The 20,265-nt window shown below is 43.5% G+C and overlaps 1 protein-coding gene across 6 annotated transcripts in view; it reads right to left on the bottom strand.

The window, feature by feature from the left end:
- Positions 1 to 20,265, bottom strand: part of PTPRG (protein tyrosine phosphatase receptor type G) — a 616,375-nt gene that overhangs the window by 49,054 nt on the left and 547,056 nt on the right. For all 6 annotated transcript variants that reach the window (XM_073350970.1, XM_073350965.1, XM_073350966.1 and 3 more), the window contains one exon: positions 11,278 to 11,369. In XM_073350970.1, the coding sequence (XP_073207071.1) occupies positions 11,278 to 11,369 (92 nt within the window). The remainder of the gene's footprint in view (positions 1 to 11,277; positions 11,370 to 20,265) is intronic.

The raw sequence follows: 20,265 nt of genomic DNA, 5'->3' as shown, positions 1-20,265 counted from the left end.
GCCTTGTATCTAACATGTGTAGCATCTTGTATCACTGCGTATGTCAGAAAACTGAGTCCCTAAAAGTCAGTTATAGGAAAGGGGGTAAACTAAATTTACACAATATATTACATATTAAGTACATGACACAGAGCAATAATGGAAACTTGCTTTTACATATACAGACCACAGCTGAATTAGCTGTGTAACTTGCAGTTGAGATAGCTTCACAGTTAACCACTGCACTGTCTGAATTGCATCTAACACAGGAAATGCTGCTGGTAGAAAAGAACTGTGTATAGGTGCTGATGTATTGTTAATTACACACCTTGGGTCAAATCCTGGCCCCACTGTCTTCCGTAAAGTCAAGATTTCACCCCTCAGACAGACAAGAGCTTATATAAAAAGGTCTAAGTCTATAAAGATACCTTGCACCATTTTAACAATACAGGTATAAGAACGGAAGAATTTGCATCTAAGGCTGCAAAAAACGATATTAGAAATGGGACTGGTCCTGTAACTGATAACTGTACTGTAAAGCGGACACACAGGGGAGTTGACATTTCATGTGCAATCTTAGTGCCAGCACTATCTAGTTTTGAGTATTTGTGCATTCTGGCTCTGAATAGTCTCTAAAACTTTCGTTTTATGTTTAAGTCTAGTTGCCGTGTACGTATGCGTGGGTGCAGTACATTTAGTTCAGCGACAGAATGACTTGACTTGTTAAAGCTTTTAAAATAAGGAGGATTAGAAGTGTTAGCATATCCCTCGGAATTCTGCAGTTGTCTGATAGATCATATTTTCTTGCAATACAAAAAGAGCCAGAAAGAGTAGGCAACTTGTTTTGGGTAAAATAAAGTCACAGAAGTGGCTATAATATTTCTAAACTACCAGTGGACATTTTCTAGACAGATCATATCTGCATAAATAATAAAATAGGGCAACACAGCTGGTGTCATCCCCAGAGTTTGAGCTACATGCTGAAAACCCTTTAAATGTTGGCACCCTGCTGAAGTCAGTGACCTTAGAATTATTAAGATAAATTATAATTCTTGAGAGCCTCGTATCAGGGGGCACAATTACTTTTTGACTTTTATGTTATTCAAATTGTAAGCATTAACTAATTATTATTGGTTTTTAAACAATGTCTTTCAAAATGAAAGAAGCAAAAAAAGATCTAAGATGAAAATATTCACACTCAGGGTCTTGATGTTTCAGCATATTGGAAATATTGCACAAAATACCTTTCAGCAAAACTATTATCTACATTTTATAATCAAATCAAATGAAGACTGGGGCAGATTTCTGATACAGCAGTAATGCCTAATAAAAGCATAAAAAGAAAAGCAGAATATGTGAAATAAGACATGCAGTACTGCAGTTATATTAATCTCACTTATTTAAAGATTTAATCTAATATAGCACTATTAACCATATGCCAATCACAAACAGGAAGGACAACGATAATTACAAAAATTATACACGTCATAATGAAATCTGAATTTTAAAACTGCATGTAAAATCTTAGATTAGGGCTTCATTAATTATAAATGAAACAGCAACCCAACTGATCTTTTCCTTTTGAAGCAGAAAGGAGCAACCGAATCCATTGTACTAACTTCAGCTCAATAGAATGAAATCATGTAAGCTTTCTATTAGCATACACATTAAGCATTATTTTATTAACTTTATAAGCATGGGACAGATCTCATTATTATTTATTATGTGTATTATTGTAGCCGCTAGGACTATGACCCCATTGTGCTAGGCACTGTACAAACATCGAAATTGGACATTTAAAATTAAGCATATGCATAAGTGTATGCTGTATTGGGGACTTAATATTTGAAAGCAAGTACTGAATTTTTCTTCCCAGCCTACAGTCATTCTTGGATTTGTTTAAAGCATTTAGGTTTATTACTAGCTGTGTTTACATGTATTAGTCTTACTTGAACATCATATAAATGTTATACACACTCTCCAAGGACTTGATAGTGCATTTCTTGCACAACAAGCTGACTATCCTTTTTAGACACATCACAGAAAGGTGAAGCAGTTTTCTTTCATTGTGGCTACAGCATGAATATGGAGGAAGTAATATTAAAACACGAAGGGCCAGACTCTTATCCCCTTACTTATACTGAGTGGCACTTTACTTCAAGAGCGATCCTATCGATTTCAGTTGGACTATTTGTTTAGCAAGGTATTACTCAACATAAGTCATGGTGTCAGAACATGCGACCAAAGTATTTTTAAATGCAGAACTTTGCTCGTTACTAGAATAAATTTGCATTTTCATTTCTACCTGAAATATGTTCCAGGGACGTAAATCAAGAAGGAAGACATTTTTTGCAAGTTTCAGTGTTGTACTTTGCTGCTTGTGGGATGGGTCGTAGGCAGTGTTCCCTCTAATTTTTCCCATGCATGTGCGGAATGAATTTTGTTATGTGCACCAATATGGAGGTGATGTGCGCCACATCTCCATATTGGTTCACATAATAAAATTCACGTGGCGGGGTGGGGCCAAGGGGTTTGGAGTGTGGGAGGGGCTTACAGGGCTGGGGGAGAGGTTTGAGGTTCGGTGGGAGGTGAGGGCTCCGGCTGATGGTGCAGACTCTGGGATGGGGCCAGGGATGAAGGGTTTAGGGTGCAGGCTGCTCCGGGGCTACAGCGGGGAGAGAGGACTCCTCCCGTTGCAGCAGCTCCGGGGCTGGGGCCACAGGCGAGGCCGCCTCTCCCACAGCCGCAGCAGGTCTGGGCCAGGGCTGGGTTGGGGCCCGGAGGAGGGACGCATCTGAGTGCCTGTGCGGTGCTGAATAGGCTGCTGCAGGGCCACGCAGCTTAGAGGGAATTTAGGTTGTAGGATCTACACTGACTACCACGCCTCCAAGAACCAGTTACTGAAGGTAAGTAACCGTGCTTTCTTATGCAAGCATGTGGCAATGTGAATCCCACTGCAGGTGCCTGGAAAGCAGTGTCCTCCCTGGATGATGGGAGGGAGGGGTTCCAGCTGTATCTGCTGAACAGTGGTTGCAGTACTGTTCTCGTGAACTTGGTGCCTTGGCCTGGCAGCCATGTCACAAGCGTAATGCTTCACAAAAGTCAGTGTGTTACTCCACATTACAGCTCGACACAACTCAGAAATAGGCAGGCTGCTGAAGCTGGTGACAGACGCAGCCTGTGATCGGGTGGAGTATGCCTGGATGCTCAAAGGGAAAGGCTCACCCGCCAGAGATGATAGCAGGTGGAAATGCAGTGTGTGATACACTTGGAAGTTCTGTGACAAGACGGCATAACCTTTGGATGAGTCAGAAATGGCCAGAGAGAAAGCAAAGTGGCTTGGTCCTACTATGGTAATGTGCGTAGAGCTTGGGATATATCCTAGGTCGTGACTTCCTTCTCTCTCAGTGTCGAGTGTGGCCTTGGGAAGAAGACTGTCAAGGTAACTTATTATTTTAGGTGAAAGTCCAAGGCCACTTCAGGGTTGAACTTGGGGGGGGGGTGTCCCTATGAAAGACTGCGTAAGGAGGTCCTGCCATAAGAGCATTTAAGAGGACATGGAGAGTTTGCTGACTCTGTGAGCCAGCAGAAAGAGCATTTAATGGAGCATTCTGATAGTAATTCAAAGGGAAAAACCCAAGAGCTTCAGGAAGACAGCACTGAGGTCCCATGAGGGAACTGGGTCTATAATTGTAAGTTAAGTATGAAGGAGGCCTACAAGGAATTTAGATACTGTTGAGTGTGAGAAGATCAAATACAACCATACCAAGAGTGATACATCAATATTGCCACCAAGTTGACTTATGAGAGAACTGAATGACAGTCCCGCCTGTTCCTAGATCATCTTTGGAATTGGTGCCTCCACTGGTCCAGATTGTTTTGGACTGCCCATATGGAAAATAATTTCCATTGTGAGGAGAAAATGTTCCTGGAGGACAGATTCCTGCTTAGTATGAGAATGTTTTGGACACGAAAGGAGCAGGCTCTCTCAGTGCTGCTCAATCAGCCAACATCCAAACCATCATGTACAACCACCGCAGGCTTGGGTGCAAGGTCTAACCTTGGTTCTGAGATATTATGTCTGGGCAGGCCTGTAGGTCTCATGGACATCTGTAGCATTATGATAGCCTCTTATCGGTTGAGATATTTTTGGCTACCAGGATGACTGTACTCTAAGCCCTCCTGATCTTGGACACAATCCTCGGGATCAAAGAAATTGGTGGGAAGGCATACAGGAGTCCTTGAGATCACCAGAGAAGAAAGGTGTCTGGCAACAAGCCCAGACTCACACCTCCTCTGGAACAAAAGTTCATGCATTTGGTATTGTCCTTTATGATGAAAAAGTCTATCATGGAGTTCCCATAGATGTAATAGGAAGTCTATGATATGCTCCTTCAGTGACCACTTGTGGTTGGTCACTGTGTGCCTGCTTAAGAACTCTGCTGGGTCATTGCTGACCTCAGGGAGATGCAGAGCCAGTGGGGTTATCCCATGTTGATGTTACCACTTCTAGAACCGGATGGCCTCCTGGGAAGGAGGTGATGAGCAGGTGTTTGTTATAGAATGCATCACTGATGTGTTGTCTGTCAGGATTTGCACCACAGAGTTCCGCAGAACAGATAGGAACCCTGTGCAGGCTAGTCTGAAGGCTCTCAGCACCTGGATAACCTGAAATCACATCCTTGTGTTTGCAGGTGGAATGAGGCAAGGTGGCTTTTGAACGTAGTGCAAACTTGAGTGGATCTGATGCGTCTCACAATCATACCGTCAAATTTGCTCGCATACCGTGGGAGCAGGGTGCATTGTGAAGTAGGAGGCAGGCTGGCATCTTCTGCCATACTTCAGTCTGTTCTTGGTCTGGTAGTCAGGATGCTTGTGTTGGGAGGATGGAATCCACAGCCTTGACTGAGACTAGGGCCAGGACGGTTTGTGGTAAGGAGGCTTTAGAATCTTTAAACATGTGCAGAGCACTATCTGTCTGCCAGGGCACAGAGCTCTTCAGCAAGAACAAAAGATCCTCAATTGTGGCCCGTACCTGATGTTTGGTGCCATAATGTTCTGTGGATTGTCACTGTGATGGCCACAGCTCTTGCCACGGTGTCGGAGGTGTCTGTTGCAGTGCTCTCTTGGCCATCTGCTGACTTTCCTTTATTATGTCTCTGATTCTATGCTCAGCACAATCTCTGCTGGTGCCAAACTTTGCTGGATGACACTGGCTTGTCCACTGGCAGGATCTTGGACCTTGTCTCCTCATAGGCTGATGACACCTTCACAGATTGTTCCAGAAGGTGTAATTTAAGCCTTACATCTTGTGACTTACACAGCAGAAAACGAAAAGCTCTCCAAGCATCTGCTAGGAATGTGCACTTCCCCGGAACAGAAGAGGCACCTGCTAGCTCCATCTTTTAAGGGGACCAGTCCATAAGAGGATGGGCAGGGTTTGAAGCCACCATGTTAGGGGGCCTTGATACAGAGACAGTTTGTATGGGGCGAGAGTTCTAACCATCAGTCAAAATGGGTTGACAGGGTCACCGCAATTGCAGATGAAGGTCATCAAAGGAGTTTTGAAGAAATTCAGAAGGTTTAGCTGAAGCTAACCACGAGCAGGCTGGACACTCACCAGATTCCGTCTCACTGTCATGGGTGGGAAGAAACCCATTACCGCTTTGCCCTCACACAGGAAGAAACGTGGAGGCACAGGACACACGCACAGCCCTGACAGTCCTTGCTACTCAAGAAATCTCTGGTCTTGTGTACCTGAGGCACATGTGCACCTCCTGTGGGGTTCAAACGGATACATACTTGAAGAAGCAGCATGTTTACATCAGAACCATATCTACTGATGACTTAAAAATCGATTATGTTATTTATGAACTCTATCACCCATTGAAAAAACTCTGATGCAATCAAAGGCAAAGAATTAACCAGAAAACACCTGATTAGCAAATATCAGTATAGTCTGAGGCCTGAGAACATTGATGTTATCACTAATGGATTTCTTAAACTGGATTTCTTAAACCCTGCCCCGTAAATTCAATATGGGATACAAAGTGACTGGCATCACAACTGAGACATTCCTACTCAGACCAGAAACTTTGAAGAACATCTGGCTTAATAGTTTTAGGTTAACTAACAGCCTCAATCTGCCAGTCATTATGGTAATTTGGACTATGGTAAAATTGGTCAGGTAGTTATAGTCTCTTAAATTTGGCCATAGAGCTAAGCATGTATTTTACTAATCCTTCAGGGGTTTCTGTACTGAGCTCAGAAACTAAAGGCTTGATCCTAGGTCCTACTGAGGCCAATGACAAAACTCCTATTTCCAGGATAGGAATTCTTAAACTCCTGGGGCCTCATCAGGAGATCATACAAGTCAATAGAAGCCCCAGAAGAACAGCTCACTACACGGGGAGAAAAAGCTATGAACTACTTGATCAAGGAAGAAGAGGGTGTGATAGAAATGGAAGAAGTGCCTACCATGAAGCTCCACTGGCTGCTGTCACTTGCATGTTACATCAATGATACCTTTGTTTTGCTTTACTGACTCAGATCTTGTGGGCCTGCCTTTTGACTACAGAAGTGTTATTCCAGAGCAGGTTTTGCGTGGTTTGCAATCATGACTGCGAATTCTAGGCAAAACCTGCCTTTAGAGGATTAGCTGTTCCTGTTAGTTGTTGGGCCATACCACAAGAGGACAAGCACAGAAATGCCATCAGCAACTTGCAGCAGATGCCGACCCACTTGAAAAACAGGAAAAGGAATGGAAACAGGAAACATTTACCATGAGGTCTTGCCATGACTAGATGTTTGTAACAAAGAGCTCCAAGGAAAGACGACATGATCCAAAATTCACTGATTGAGGAAATGATGACAAAAAAATTAGCAAGGTGGCAGGTGTGTTTAAGAAATCTGCCATTCAATTATAGGTACATTACACCCTTGGGGGCAGATCCTAAATCAGACTCATGCTGAGTTTAGATTCAGACATCACTTGTAATAGCCAGAGGGTGACTCAGTTAATGATCTCTCCTTTATCCTATGTTTCTCTAGATCAAGCAGTACAGATAATTATGAATTATGATAAGGGCTTTACATTTCAGGGCAAAATTTGCATAGATAAGAGGATGCCTATGGGTTAGGCGGTTTCATGCTCAATAATTAAGTAAATTTCATCAGAGGGAAGTGAGGCAGAAAATGGGTAAAGTCACTCCTCTGTTAGATGATTTTTCTGCTTGTGGACCTGCAAAGCTCTATTCTTATGATAGAAGCTACCGATGGTATATTAAGAGGTTGCCAGTGATTTTAGAGCTCTGAGAGCAGAGGAAACAGTCAGTCTTGGCAAAGCTGTTACACATTTTCAGACACATTGAGCTAAATTGCTTTCAATTGAGCTCTGTATGTGCAACTGAGAGTGGAATTTGGTCCACTAAATCCAAGGAAATAGATGCATAGCTCCATGGGGATATTGTTAAATATGCCTTGGGTATCAGAAGCTAATAAGGTTACTTTGCAGAACTCACTTTTGTGAAAATGCCACTTATATTTTACTTCCAGGATCAATATGGCAAGTAAGATTTTCTCACGCTCTCTGCCAGTTCCTAGCAGAAAAAGTTCAAAAGCAGCATCTTTTCATCAGAATTATGGGTGAATCACAGGAGGATTTTGCTGTTCAACCTTTTTAAAGCATTTTAGTGGGACGGCTATGTGGGAGCTGTAACTGATATCAGAAGAGAAATGGCCCCTGTTAGCAGGTAGACTGGGAGAGGTGGGAGCAGGTCTTTTCTATTACTGTGGAAGTGTTTAGATGAGGTCTGGACCATCCCAGTGGACTAAGTAGCCATTTTCATGCTACATATCTATTTTCCTGCTGGAGGAAATGGAGTCTAGTGGTTAGTGCACAGGGTTTAGCATTCCTGAGCTCTATTCCCAGCTCAGCTACTGACTTGCTACGTCACATTAGACAGGTCACCTGTGGACAGATTTTCAATTATTTAGGCACCTATCCGCATCTTCATATGCCTAATTATCTCTTCAAATCTGACCTAGAACGACTATGTGCCTCAGTTTACCCTGTAAAATAGGCTTGCTGCCCCCTTCTTCATCGAGGTGTTGCAAGGATTAATTAATTCACATGCATAAAGTGCTTAAAGTTCCTCAGGTGGAAGCCACTATATAAAGCGCTAGTTATTAATATTATTATACCTAGTACACCTGTGGGTTGAACATATTCACTGAGATATCCCCCCACATCAGCGGAGATACCATTCTTCACCAAATTTAGCAAGCTCTCTTTATATGAATGTATTTGATGAAGAAAATCATCAGCAGATCGGGACGGACATTGGGAGAAAAATCCACCACAAATCAAGTGTTCAGGTGTCTCCCCTCTTTGAGGCTCTGGTGGCTTTAATGGAGCTCAAGGGTCTTTTCACAATTGATTTTTTTTTACAATGGGCCATCCCAGCTGGCGAAGGAAAGGGTTGGTTTTCGGTGTGTCAGGATGTCAGCCTTCCATGCTGCTCCGTGACGATGAAGCCACTCCCAAGTGGTCTAATGATGGCACAGTCCATATACAGAGATGGCTTCATTAACCAGTGTTATTATTTGTATTACCACCGTGCCAAGGAGCCCTAGTCATGAGCCAGGACCCCACTGTTCAAGTCTGAGCAATATCTAACTATACATGCTGGGCCCCGCTTTCCTCAGCACCCTGCCCCCAACTCTCAGTCATCCCAGATTCTGACACCTCCCCTCTCAACCCGACCATCACCCCAAAATTATGCTGACCACCTGATGCCCCTGCAAAGCCCCACTGGCCCGCCATATCCCAGCTCACTCTCCATGCCTTTCACACCCACCAATACTCCCACCCCACAGTGATGCTGCCTGGTGCACCAAGGAGCCAAGGCAGCAGTGCCAAGCCCTTCTTGTCCTCCTTCCTGCCCCTAGCTCCCCTTCTCCTGCCTGCACCCCATTTCCCCTTCTCCACATATCCCCTCACAGCCTTATTCAACTCTCCCCTTGTGCAGCCCCGGATTTCCATCTCCTCCACATCAGCTTGGCTGCCCAGCCAGTCTCAGGGACTCTGCTGAGCAAAGCCAGTGAAGGAGGAGACAGGTTAGAAACACTGCAGAACAGAACTAGCTGGCAGAAGTGAACAGTCCCAGGGCTTTTCCTAGCAGAGAACAAGTACTGGATGAGAGGAATGTGTCTCTCTCTCTTCAACTGGGGCTTTAGAATCTGTACTGTCCCTGGGCCAGTGTGCAAATGTCTCTGTGTTTGGAGCTTGTCAGGACTCTGGTTCTTTAGCCAGGGGATCCCTAAAGAACATGGGAGAATTTCAACAAGGTCTTGTCTTCAAATGTTTCCTCTACCACAGTTATTAAATATTAGACCAAGAAAATATTAGAGACAATTCTACTATTTCATGTACTTAGAATTGGAAAAGGTACAGAGAAGGGCAGCAAAAATTATTAGGAACACGGAACAGCGTCCGTATGAAGAGAGATTAAAAAGACTGGAACTGTTCAGCTTAGAAAAGAGACAACTGAGGGGGGACATGATAGAGGTCTATAAAATCATGAATGGGATAGAGAAAGTGAATAAGGAAATGTTATTTACTCCTTTACATAACAAACTAGGGGTCATCCAATATAATGAATAGACAGCAAGTTTAAAACAAACATAAGGAAGTAGTTCTTCACACTAGGTACCGTCAACCTGTGAAACTTATTGCTAGGGGATGTTGTGAAGGCCAAAACTATAATGGGGTTTAAAAAAGAATTAGATAAGTTCCTGGTGGATAGGTCTATCAAGGACTAGCCAAGATGGTCAGGGATACAACCTCTTGCTCTGGGTGTCCCTAAACCTCTGACTGCTAGAAGCTGGGACTGGATGACTGGGAATGGATCACTCGACAAATTGCCCTGTTCTGGTCATTCCCTCTGAAGCATCTGTCACTGGCCACTGTCAGAAGACAGGATACTGAGCTATATGGACCATTCATCTGATCCAATAGGATTGTTCTGATGTACTCATATATTCCCATTACCTCAGCCCCACAATCTTTAATATATTTATCTGCGCAGCATGCCTGTGAGGTAGGGCAATGCTATTATCCCCATTAGAGAGACTGCTGATGCTTTCCCCTTTCCAGTGAGTGTATTTCTCCAGTGTATCTTGTCCTAGTGTGCCTCAGGCATCTTTGAAAGTTTTAGTTAAGATTCATGTAATAGATGCAGTCAGAATCCTAGAGCTGCCAAACCACGACAGAAAATGAGAAGGAAACAACGGAAAGATACGTCATCATGTCACAACAAACAGACAATCCTTTGTGAAACTAATGTCACTATAACATGTTGTATATTTTAGTTCTGTAAATGAGACTGAATAATACCAAACAAGGTAGCAACTGCAAAGTCCATTCCAACATCATGAAACTTTAAAGTTTCCTTGTCATCGTCACTGAAGGGGTAAAGAATTCTGTGCGAACGATGATACCTGGAAATACCCCAAGAAAATGACCCGGAGCCAATATCTGCTCTCAGCTCCACTTCAGTGTAACTGGGAGAAGAATTTGGCCTTTGGTATCTTGAATATTACAACTATAACAAACGGCTGATACTTTTGGTGCTTTACATATATGCAAAAAGAAAAGGAGTACTTGTGGCATCTTAGAGACTAACCAATTTATTAGAGCATAAGCTTTCATGAGCTGCTCACGAAAGCTTATGCTCTAATAAATTGGTTAGTCTCTAAGGTGCCACAAGTACTCCTTTTCTTTTTGCGAATACAGACTAACACGGCTGTTACTCTGAAACCTACATATATGCAATTCCCCTTCCCTTCCCTTATAACAGTGAAGGCCAAATCTGCACCTGGTGTAAATGAGAGCAGTCCTACCATCCTGAGCTAAAGCCAGTGGAGTTGCTTATGCCAGACTCCATAATTGGACCTGAAGCTGTATTCAGTTCTAGACTGGATGCCCTGCACTTCTATTTTTAAAAGACATCACTTTTGTTTTTGACATTTAAAAAAGTTATTCTGGAACTTTTAGTTGAAACCATTTGGGTGAATTATCTGATGAATGCACAATATTTTCATGGTGAAAGTCAAACTGCAAAGCAAGTTAATTTTCATGAACCAGCATGGACATTGCAAACTTCTGTAAAGACTTAAAAGGAAAATTGCAATCTTGTCACAAACACAACTCTGTTGCATCCACATAATTAAACTAGAACCTGTCCATCAAAAGTGTGAATTCATTCAGTGATTAACTGGAGGCTTGGCCTGCCTTACCTGGGATAGGTATAATGGGAATACTCTCATTAGGGACCACTCGAGGTGAGCTGCTGTCTTCCACGTAGAAATGAGCTGTCTGAAAACACTTTCTGTTAAAGGAACAGAAAAAGTTAAGTGCTATGAAAAATAGCATATAAAAATGCAGTGAAGAACTTTTGCACATGTTCTGCCTTTCCATTTCTAGTTACATACTGTCAGATAAAGAAAAGGAGTACTTGTGGCACCTTAGAGACTAACAAATTTATTTGAGCATAAGCTTTCGTGAGCTACAGCTCACTTCATCGGATGTTACAGCTTTAAATGCTTGTTAGTGAAAACACATGTAAGCTGTATGTAATTCTATTTGTGCTTTCAGTATGACTTTAATTCACTGATACCTAACCACCGCCCCCACCCCCTTTTAGGAGCATACTATTGCTAAGTATTAGTTCACATTAAATTAAGTGCCAAAAGTTTACTATTTGAAATATTCTAGATTTCAAATACACAATTCAGAAAGAAACATACACAGTCCTATGGATCATACACAGTCCTATGGATCAGTTCTCAAATCAAAACTAGGGTAAAATGTTTCAAGGGAATATGCACAGACTGTAAAACTTTATGCTGTGTAACAGTGGGCAGTATCTAACACAAAATATGTAACGGCTGCATGATACCCCATTGCTGTTATGAAAGTTACAGTTTCAACAGTAACAAACTTTATTTCTATAAGCCCTAAACCTGTACAATCCTCTTCATATCCTCCGGCTAACACTGAATCGCAGCTGCTGGTATAGAAAATCCAATAGATGCTTAGTTTGGGCCCCAAAAGCTGTCTCTGAAAAGGCCCAAGACGACAAGTCAAATGCTAGAAACCCTGCAAGGAGGTCTTAAATCCACCTGGATGTTTTTACCTGTATTTAATGCAAAGCAGAGAGCACAAGCTGGTCATCATAGAGAAGGCACTGAGCAGATGAGAATCAAGAGATGCAAGAAGCTTCTGCATGGTGATGTTAACTGAGGCAGGGTTTTCCAACATCCGCGTCACTGCTCATTGCTGACTTAATGAGCTGCTTGAGGCTGGAACTGAATATTTAATGAGCCTTGCTCAGTGTGAGCAGCTATTGTGATGAGAGAAGGGTCTGCTCTCATCTGTCAGGGGCTCTTAACAATAGCCTTGACCTACCATAAAGATCCCTCTTACTGCAGCTCTGAATGAACCCCTCCTCAACACCTGTATGGAGTTGGAACACAGCCCTGATTCACTGCTCCTGTATGGGAATTGTTTCTCCTGCTGAAAGATATTTGCTTGTAACTTTCTGCCTTGACATATGCTTTTCTCTAATTCTGGACATTGTGTTCTGCATAGAAAGCCCACTCTCTATAGCCTGTTTTGCTGACATTGTCAAACTAATTTATGCTTCCATTGTTTCATCACAGATGCAAACCACAGCGCTAAGAAGTCACTGAAAATAGCCAACAATGCTTTAAGGCAAAACAGGTCTCGAAAAGAACCTAAGCTCCCCACAGGTCCATGTTTGCACAGCAGCACAATACTAGTTATGGCACTTTGTAAATACTAAAAGTATATGACAAGTAAGCCTCACATATGCTAATGATTATGCAACCAGAAAAGATCACATTTCACAGCATGGTGTGGTTTTCTTGAACTGGGTCTTTTTTTCAGGGAGAGTGTCTTGTACCATCTTAGAGTTATTTATATGGTAAGCATACTTTGCTAGGGAACACCATAGTGTGAAATCATACTCGAGACTCCCAGATGCATGACATATTGTGTGACATTTAAAGGAATTAGTTCATTTCCCTCCTCTCCTCCTCAACTCTGCTGCCTTTTTTAAAAAAAAAAAAGCAAAAAGGGAATTCCTTTATTTTTTGGTAGCCTTTTCTTTGGACAATGCGCACCCTGGGGGCATAGAGCAGAATAAATCAGTCACACACAAGGGGAGAAAGTATGAATATGAAACAGGCAAAACATTCACGGTTTTGATGCCTTCAGGACTTCTTTCCCTTGAGTAAATTCTACAGAAAATCCATGGAGCGGTCTCCTGGTAACTGAGGCCTTAAGAACACATATAATTTTCCACATAGCAGTTTAATAAAGATAGACTTTTTAATTTATTGATCCCAGGTGGGTTTTTTTGGGATGGAGGGTGAGGGGGGGGTTTGGACTTATGACACATACAAAATGGTATTCTTTTTTATTCATTTATTTATTCTCTTCTCTCATATGCAAAAAACAAACAAAAAACCCATTGCATTGTTTTTTATATCACCACAAGAGAATCATTTAATAAAAATATGAAATTGCTTAATTCTATAGCCTAATTACGTTGTGTGATGTGTGTAATGCACATATATAATAATAGACTAAATATGCAGTAACATCTCAGTACAGTGTAATATATACAGGGATTAGTAATAACATATTAATCATATAGTAGAGTTTGCTGCTGTAATTTATGCAATTGACAAATCTGTATTTCTCTTTCTTAGATGGCTATTTATAGCTGTCATTGAAAACATCATTATGACACAACCAGGTAATGAGCCAAGTGCTTTGCCTAATTACAAATATATCACACTACAACGCAGTGTGTGTGTGTGTGTAACTGTAGGCATGGTATTACACATACATAATACTGTATAGCATTTGCTTATTACAGCACTTCCTGGTAGCAAACACTGAAATTAAAAAGAAAAGGAGGACTTGTGGCACCTTAGAGACTAACCAATTTATTTGAGCATAAGCTTTCGTGAGCTACAGCTCACTTCATCAGCTCACGAAAGCTTATGCTCAAATAAATTGTTTAGTCTCTAAGGTGCCACAAGTCCTCCTTTTCTTTTTGTGAATACAGACTCACACGGCTGCTACTCTGAAAACTGAAATTAAAGTTAGCTGCAGGCTTCCCTTGTAATCCCTTTTTCACATGCTCGTAACTTTCTAAAAAACTCCTTTTCAGTTTTATCTTTTCAAATTTAGGGTTTGTCTACACATGAAACACTACAGCTACACCACTGCCATGCCTCCGTGTAGACACTACTGAGGCTGATGGGAGGGGTTCTCCCGCTGAAGTAGGTACTCCACCTCCCTGAGAGGCAGTAGCTAGGTGATGGAAGAATTCTTCTGTCAACCTAGCGCTGTCTACACCGGGTTAGGTCGGCTTAACTGTGTTGCTCAGGAGAGTGGATTTTTCACACGCCTTAGCAATATAGCTGGGTCAACCTAATTCTTTTTTAGTAGACCAGGCCTTAGTCTCAGCTAATTTGGTGAGAGGGGAAGTTTGATGAAAGTCCATTCACCCATTTCAGGTCGGCAAAGGTGATACAAATACACCTTTTCCTCTGCAAGGAGGCTTTTAGTGACATAGTAACATCAATGCTGAAACTTTACAGATGGCTAGAACTTAATGAGGCTATTCTCCAGACTGATCTGTCAAAAAAATCCCATACAAAATAAATGAATAATTTCGAAAGAATGCGTTTTACAAACTCACAATATGAACTCTCCATAAAGATCAGGTTATTAGGCCAGTTCCGTGGCTTCTCATAAATCTCCTTTGTGGAGCTACAGCATGGGGTTATAGCTACCTTAATGCAGTCACTTATCCCTCCCCCCGGTAGAGGGGGCATTCTGTGGTCCCCTGTGGGTTTGATGGGGCAGAGCATGCTAAGCTTTAGTGATTGTGGCCAGAGGAGCAGCCGTTTGGACAACGTTCCCTCTAATTTTTCCTATCCAATGAATTTTGTTACGTGCACCAATGTGGAGGTGATCAGTGGCGGGGGTGGGGCTGAGTGGTTCGGGTGTAGAAGGGGGCTCAGGGCTAGGGTGACCAAATGTCCCAATTTTATAGGGACAGTCCCAATTTTTGGGTCTTTTTCTTATATAGGCTCCTATTAACCCCCAACCCCTGTCCCGATTTTCACACTTGCTGTCTGGTCACCCTACTCAGGGCTGGGGCAGAGGGTTGCAGTGAGAGGGGTGAGGGTTCTGGTTGGGGGTGCAGTCTGTGGGGTGGGCCTGGGGGTGAGGGGTTTGAGGTGCAGACTGCCTCCCCCCAACCCTCTTTCCTGCAGCCTCTCCACACCACAGCAGCTCTGGGGCTGGGAAGGAAAGGCGTTTCTCCTTGCCGTGCAGCAGCCGGGGAAATCACCACAGCCCCCCATGCCCCAAGCTCCTCCATCAACTCACCCCCGGCCCCCGCGTGCAGTGCAAAGGTGCCCTCCTGTGCTGCCGCACAGGTGCACACCTTAGAGGGAAGGTAGCATTTGGGGACCATTATCTATTGTTGAAAGTTAGAGCAGCCTCTACAATAAGAGAGAGTCCCTGCCCCAAACAGTCCAAGGGTCTGTACTGAGCAGAGGGGTCAAATGACTTGCCCTAGCTCACACAATAGGTCAGAGCTAGGCACAGAACCCAGGGCTCCTAAGTCCTCGTTCAAAGTCCTAGCCCCAGTGTTTGCAGGACCGATAATTGCCAGCTGAATGTTACACTACTTGTAGATTTGCTAGGGAAACCGAAAGTGTGACTGATACACAAGGTTTACGCCAGCCACTTTTCCTGACAGCTGGAAGCAGTGTTCTGCGAATTAGCAACTGAGCTTTGGCAATGGCATAAATTATTGCTACAAGCCTTACTGAAATGCGAGTTCCGAATGACAGAAGTGATTCTACAGCAGTGCTTTAAAGCAAAGCAAATCATCTTCTTAATTTTAATGCCACAAAATTCCAGGCAGCCCGCATGCTTGCTGCAAAGTACCCAGGACTCTGTTGCCTTTGAAACAAAATCAGTGTGCAGTGAAGCAGACTCCTCCTCTGAGCCCGATATGCGTTTTTGGGCTGCTTTTCCCTGCGGCATACACATAATGTCCCAGAGAGCAGACACATCATTGTCACATATGGGGCAAAGATGCAGAAAGTCATACTCTGTGAGACTAACATCTCCACAGGAAGGGAATGGTGGGAGTGTTTGCCACGGTAAGATTATGTTTTTGGAAAGTTTTTCCCCCTAATATCCTTTTGAAGAGAGCAACAGTCAAATATGATTAATGCACCGTAATGGAATGCAGTGTTCAGGGTAACACTGCCTTATTCTTGAACCACACACATAAAAGTCTGCCAAGGTGTTACGTGCTCGTTCCAAGGTGGATAGAAAGCTGGCTAGATTGTGGGGCTCCACGGGTAGTGATCAATGGCTCCATGTCTAGTTGGCAGCCGGTATCAAGCGGAGTGCTCCAGGGGTCGGTCCTGGGGCCAGTTTTGTTCAACATCTTTATAAATGATCTGGATGATGGGATGGGTTGCACCCTGAGCAAGTTTGTGGATGACACTAAGCTGGGGAGAGAGGTAGATATGCTGGAGGGTAGGGATAGGGTCCAGAGTGACCTAGACAAATTAGAAGATTGGGCCAAAAGAAATCTAATGAGGTTCAACAAGGACAACTGCAGAGTCATGCACTGAGGACAAAAGAATCCCATGCACTGCTACAGGCTGGGGACTGGCTGGCTAAACAGCAGTTCTGCAGAAAAGGACCTGGGGATTACAGTGGATGAGAAGCTGGATACGAGTCAGCAGTGTGCCCTTGTTGCCAAGAAGGCCAACAGCATACTGGGCTGCATTAGTAGGAGCATTGACAACAGATTGAGGGAAGTGATTATTCCCCTCCATTCAGCACTGGTGAGGCCACATCCAGAGTATTGCATCCAGTTTTGGGCCCCCCACTACAGAAAGGATGTGGACAAATTGGAGAGAGTCCAGTTGAGGGCAACGAAAATGATCAAGGGGCTGGGGCACATGACTTACGAGGAGAGGCTGAGGGATCTGGGCTTGTTTAGTTTGAAGAAGAGAAGAATGAGGGGGGATTTGATAGCAGCCTTCAACTACCTGAAGGGGGGTTTCAAAGAGGATGGAGCTCGGCTGTTCTCAGTGGTGGTAGATGACAGAACAAGGTGCAACGGTCTCAAGTTGCAGTGGGGGAGGTCTAGGTTGGATATTAGGAAACACTATTTCACTAGGAGGGTGGTGAAGCACTGGAATGGGTTACCTAGGGAGGTGGTGGAATCTCCATCCTTAGAGGTTTTTAAGGCCCGGCTTGAAAAAGCCCTGGCTGGGATGATTTAGTTGGGGTTGGTCCTGCTTTGAGCAGGGGGTTGGACTAGATGATCTCCCGAGGTTTCTTCCAACCCTAATCTTCTATGATTCTATTATCTTTGCTTAGCAAAATAAATTATTTGAGACTTTATACAAATCAAAACATGACTCGTAAGATTTTAAAATGCAAAAATATGCTTCTTTGATTATCAATCGATAAACCACAAGCAGCTACAATTCAATTCTATTCTCATCTAAAAGCAAGGTGGAGCACTCGATCAGCATAATGACCCAGACATAAGAATGCTCTTTATTTTCTTGCAGATGACACAGGTTATCTTCCTAGGACCTAACTCGGCCCTCCAGGACAAACACACAGCTCCCACTGAAATTAATGGGAGCACGGGGAATAGAGACGAGGGCAGCCTCTGGTGCTTAGTCCATTGTACTCTGAGCATCTTCAGCTCCTAGCTGAAGGGGAAGGGAGCTGCATTGCTCAGAACCAGCTGATCTGGACGGATTAAGAAGAGGGTGTAGAAACTGCTAAAGAAAAACAGGGATCTGTATGAAGATTCTAGAGCTAAGATTAAAGAGTAACAGATTAAAATGGCTCCTAAGTCAGGGATAGTGATAGGGTTGCCAACTTTCTCATCGCACAAAACTCAACACCCCTGCCCCGCCCCTTCTCTGAGGCTCCACCCCCGCTCACTCCATCCTTCCCTCCCTCCGTTGCTCGCTGTCCCCCACCCTCATTCATGTTCACCAGGCTGGGGCAGGGGGTTGCAGTGTTGGGAGGGGGGTGATGGCTCCGGCTGGGGGTGCAGGCTCTGGGGTGGGGCCGGGCATGAGGGGTTCAAAGTGTGGGAGAGGGCTCCAGACTGGGGCAGAGGTGCAGGGGGAGGCGAAGACTCTGGCTGGGGGTGCAGGCTGTGGGGTGGGGATGGGGATGAGGGGTTTGGTGTGCAGGAGGGGGCTCTGGGCTGGGGCAAAGGGTTGGGGTGTGGATGGGTGCAGGCTCCGGAAGGAAGTTTAGGTGCGGGAGAGGACTCCGGGCTGGGGCAGGGGTTGGGGTGCGGGAGGGGACGAGAGATCCAGGGTCACCCCTCCGCAGTGGGCATTTGTCAGTGTCACCATCAAAATTGGCAACGACTTCTCAGAAAAGATCCTCAGACTGCGAAAGAGCAGAAATGCTGCAAATCAGGACTAAGTCACTGGCAGACCAGAGTATGGGAGCCTGGACAACAACTGCCTGCAGTCTGCAAAGCTCTAGCCAGGGTCATCACTCACTGACTTTTATGAGCAATAAAACTGACTCCAGCATTAAGAAAAAAAAAAAAAAAGCCCCAGAGGGACAGAGAAAACACAGAAGCAAAACCAATGTCCTGAATATTAACAAGTGATTAGTGAGGAGCTGTAATTTTACACTCATCTTTTCACTATATGCTAAGGAGTATCTGCACTCCCCTCCTTCATTTTCATTTTCTGAGAGTATTTTTCTTCCAATATTTTCCAGGCTTAAAAAAAAAAAAATAATAAAAAATACCATCCTGCAGCTCAACAGCAGAATGATATAAGAAGCTGGAAGTACATGCACTCTGAAGAAACTTCCTCCAAACAGAAACAGAAAGATATCAGATACTAGACAGGTAACACAGAGAATGCTGCCTTCACATACAAACTGTGGAATGACGTAAACCTGGCAATGTATAAAACAAAGAGCGAATATAGTGCTGGAACAAGAGGAAAATTTCCCACTACATCTACATAAGGCTGGTTCTCCTGGGTCTCTCTCATGAAGATGATTTTCCTTCTCCTCACAAACTAATTTCTGCCTGTTATTCTTTTCTTGTTGCAGCCGTGTTGGTCCCAGGATACTAGAGAGACAAGTTGGTCGAGATATTATCTTTATTGGACTAACTTCTGTTGGTGAGAGAGACAAGCTTCTGAGCTTACACAGAGCTCTTCTTCAGGGCTGGGAAATCACCTTTGTTTTTCAGCTCCGTGTAAACCTGAAAGCTTGTCTCTCTCACCAACAGAAGTTGGTCCAATAAAAGATATCACCTCCCCCACCTTGTCTTTCTTGTGCAGTGTTGATTAGAAGAGGCCAATACAGTATCTGAACAGAGTGTGCCAAGGCTCTGGAATCTTTGTCTATATACAATGGCATAAAACTAGACTATCCCTTTCGCTACACTTCCTATGGGTATTTCCTTACAGTAGCAAGTTGTTACACACCCAATTAGTCCCACTGAAGTGAATGGGACTCCTTGGCTGAGTACATGTTCACTAAGGTGGCCTGTCTGGCCCTATGTTTGTAAAATGGATGTTCTGTTAGATAGAGCAGGCATTTCTAGTACTCCTTGTATAATTATTTCACTAATGGCTAACCTTCTCTCTCTCTCTGTCAGCATGCTGAAAAAATTACACCAGTCCGCATAACAAACACTTGAGAGAATACATAACACTTGATCATTTAGACCAGTTCCTCTGCTTTTCCCAAGCCCTCTAGTCATTCAGAATCACACAAGCTCTGCTAATCACCTTTCCACAGATGGAAAGAAAAGCTACACTTTTCACAATTAAGAGGAAAGCACTTTGTGGAAAAGACAACCACTGTTAAAAGATATTAGGCAATAAGAATGAAGTAACCTAAAAACATTTTACAGTGCTCATTAACTGGGTACCCCTTTTGCTGATATGAAAATTTCTTCAGTGTATGTTAAGAAATGTATCTTGTTTACCTAGTAATTAAAAAAAACATTTTGGTGATTCAATTAGCGTCTATGCCTTTACTGGTTTCAGAGTAACAGCCGTGTTAGTCTGTATTCGCAAAAAGAAAAGGAGTACTTGCCTTTACTGTCACTCTTCTATTCAAAAGCAATCATAAAGTTGCTA

The sequence above is a fragment of the Lepidochelys kempii genome, chromosome 7 (genome assembly GCF_965140285.1).
Source record: "Lepidochelys kempii isolate rLepKem1 chromosome 7, rLepKem1.hap1, whole genome shotgun sequence".
Taxonomy (NCBI): Eukaryota; Metazoa; Chordata; order Testudines; family Cheloniidae; genus Lepidochelys; species Lepidochelys kempii.
The sequence above is the reverse complement of the archived record's forward strand: the minus strand, read 5'-3'. Positions and strand labels throughout refer to the sequence as shown.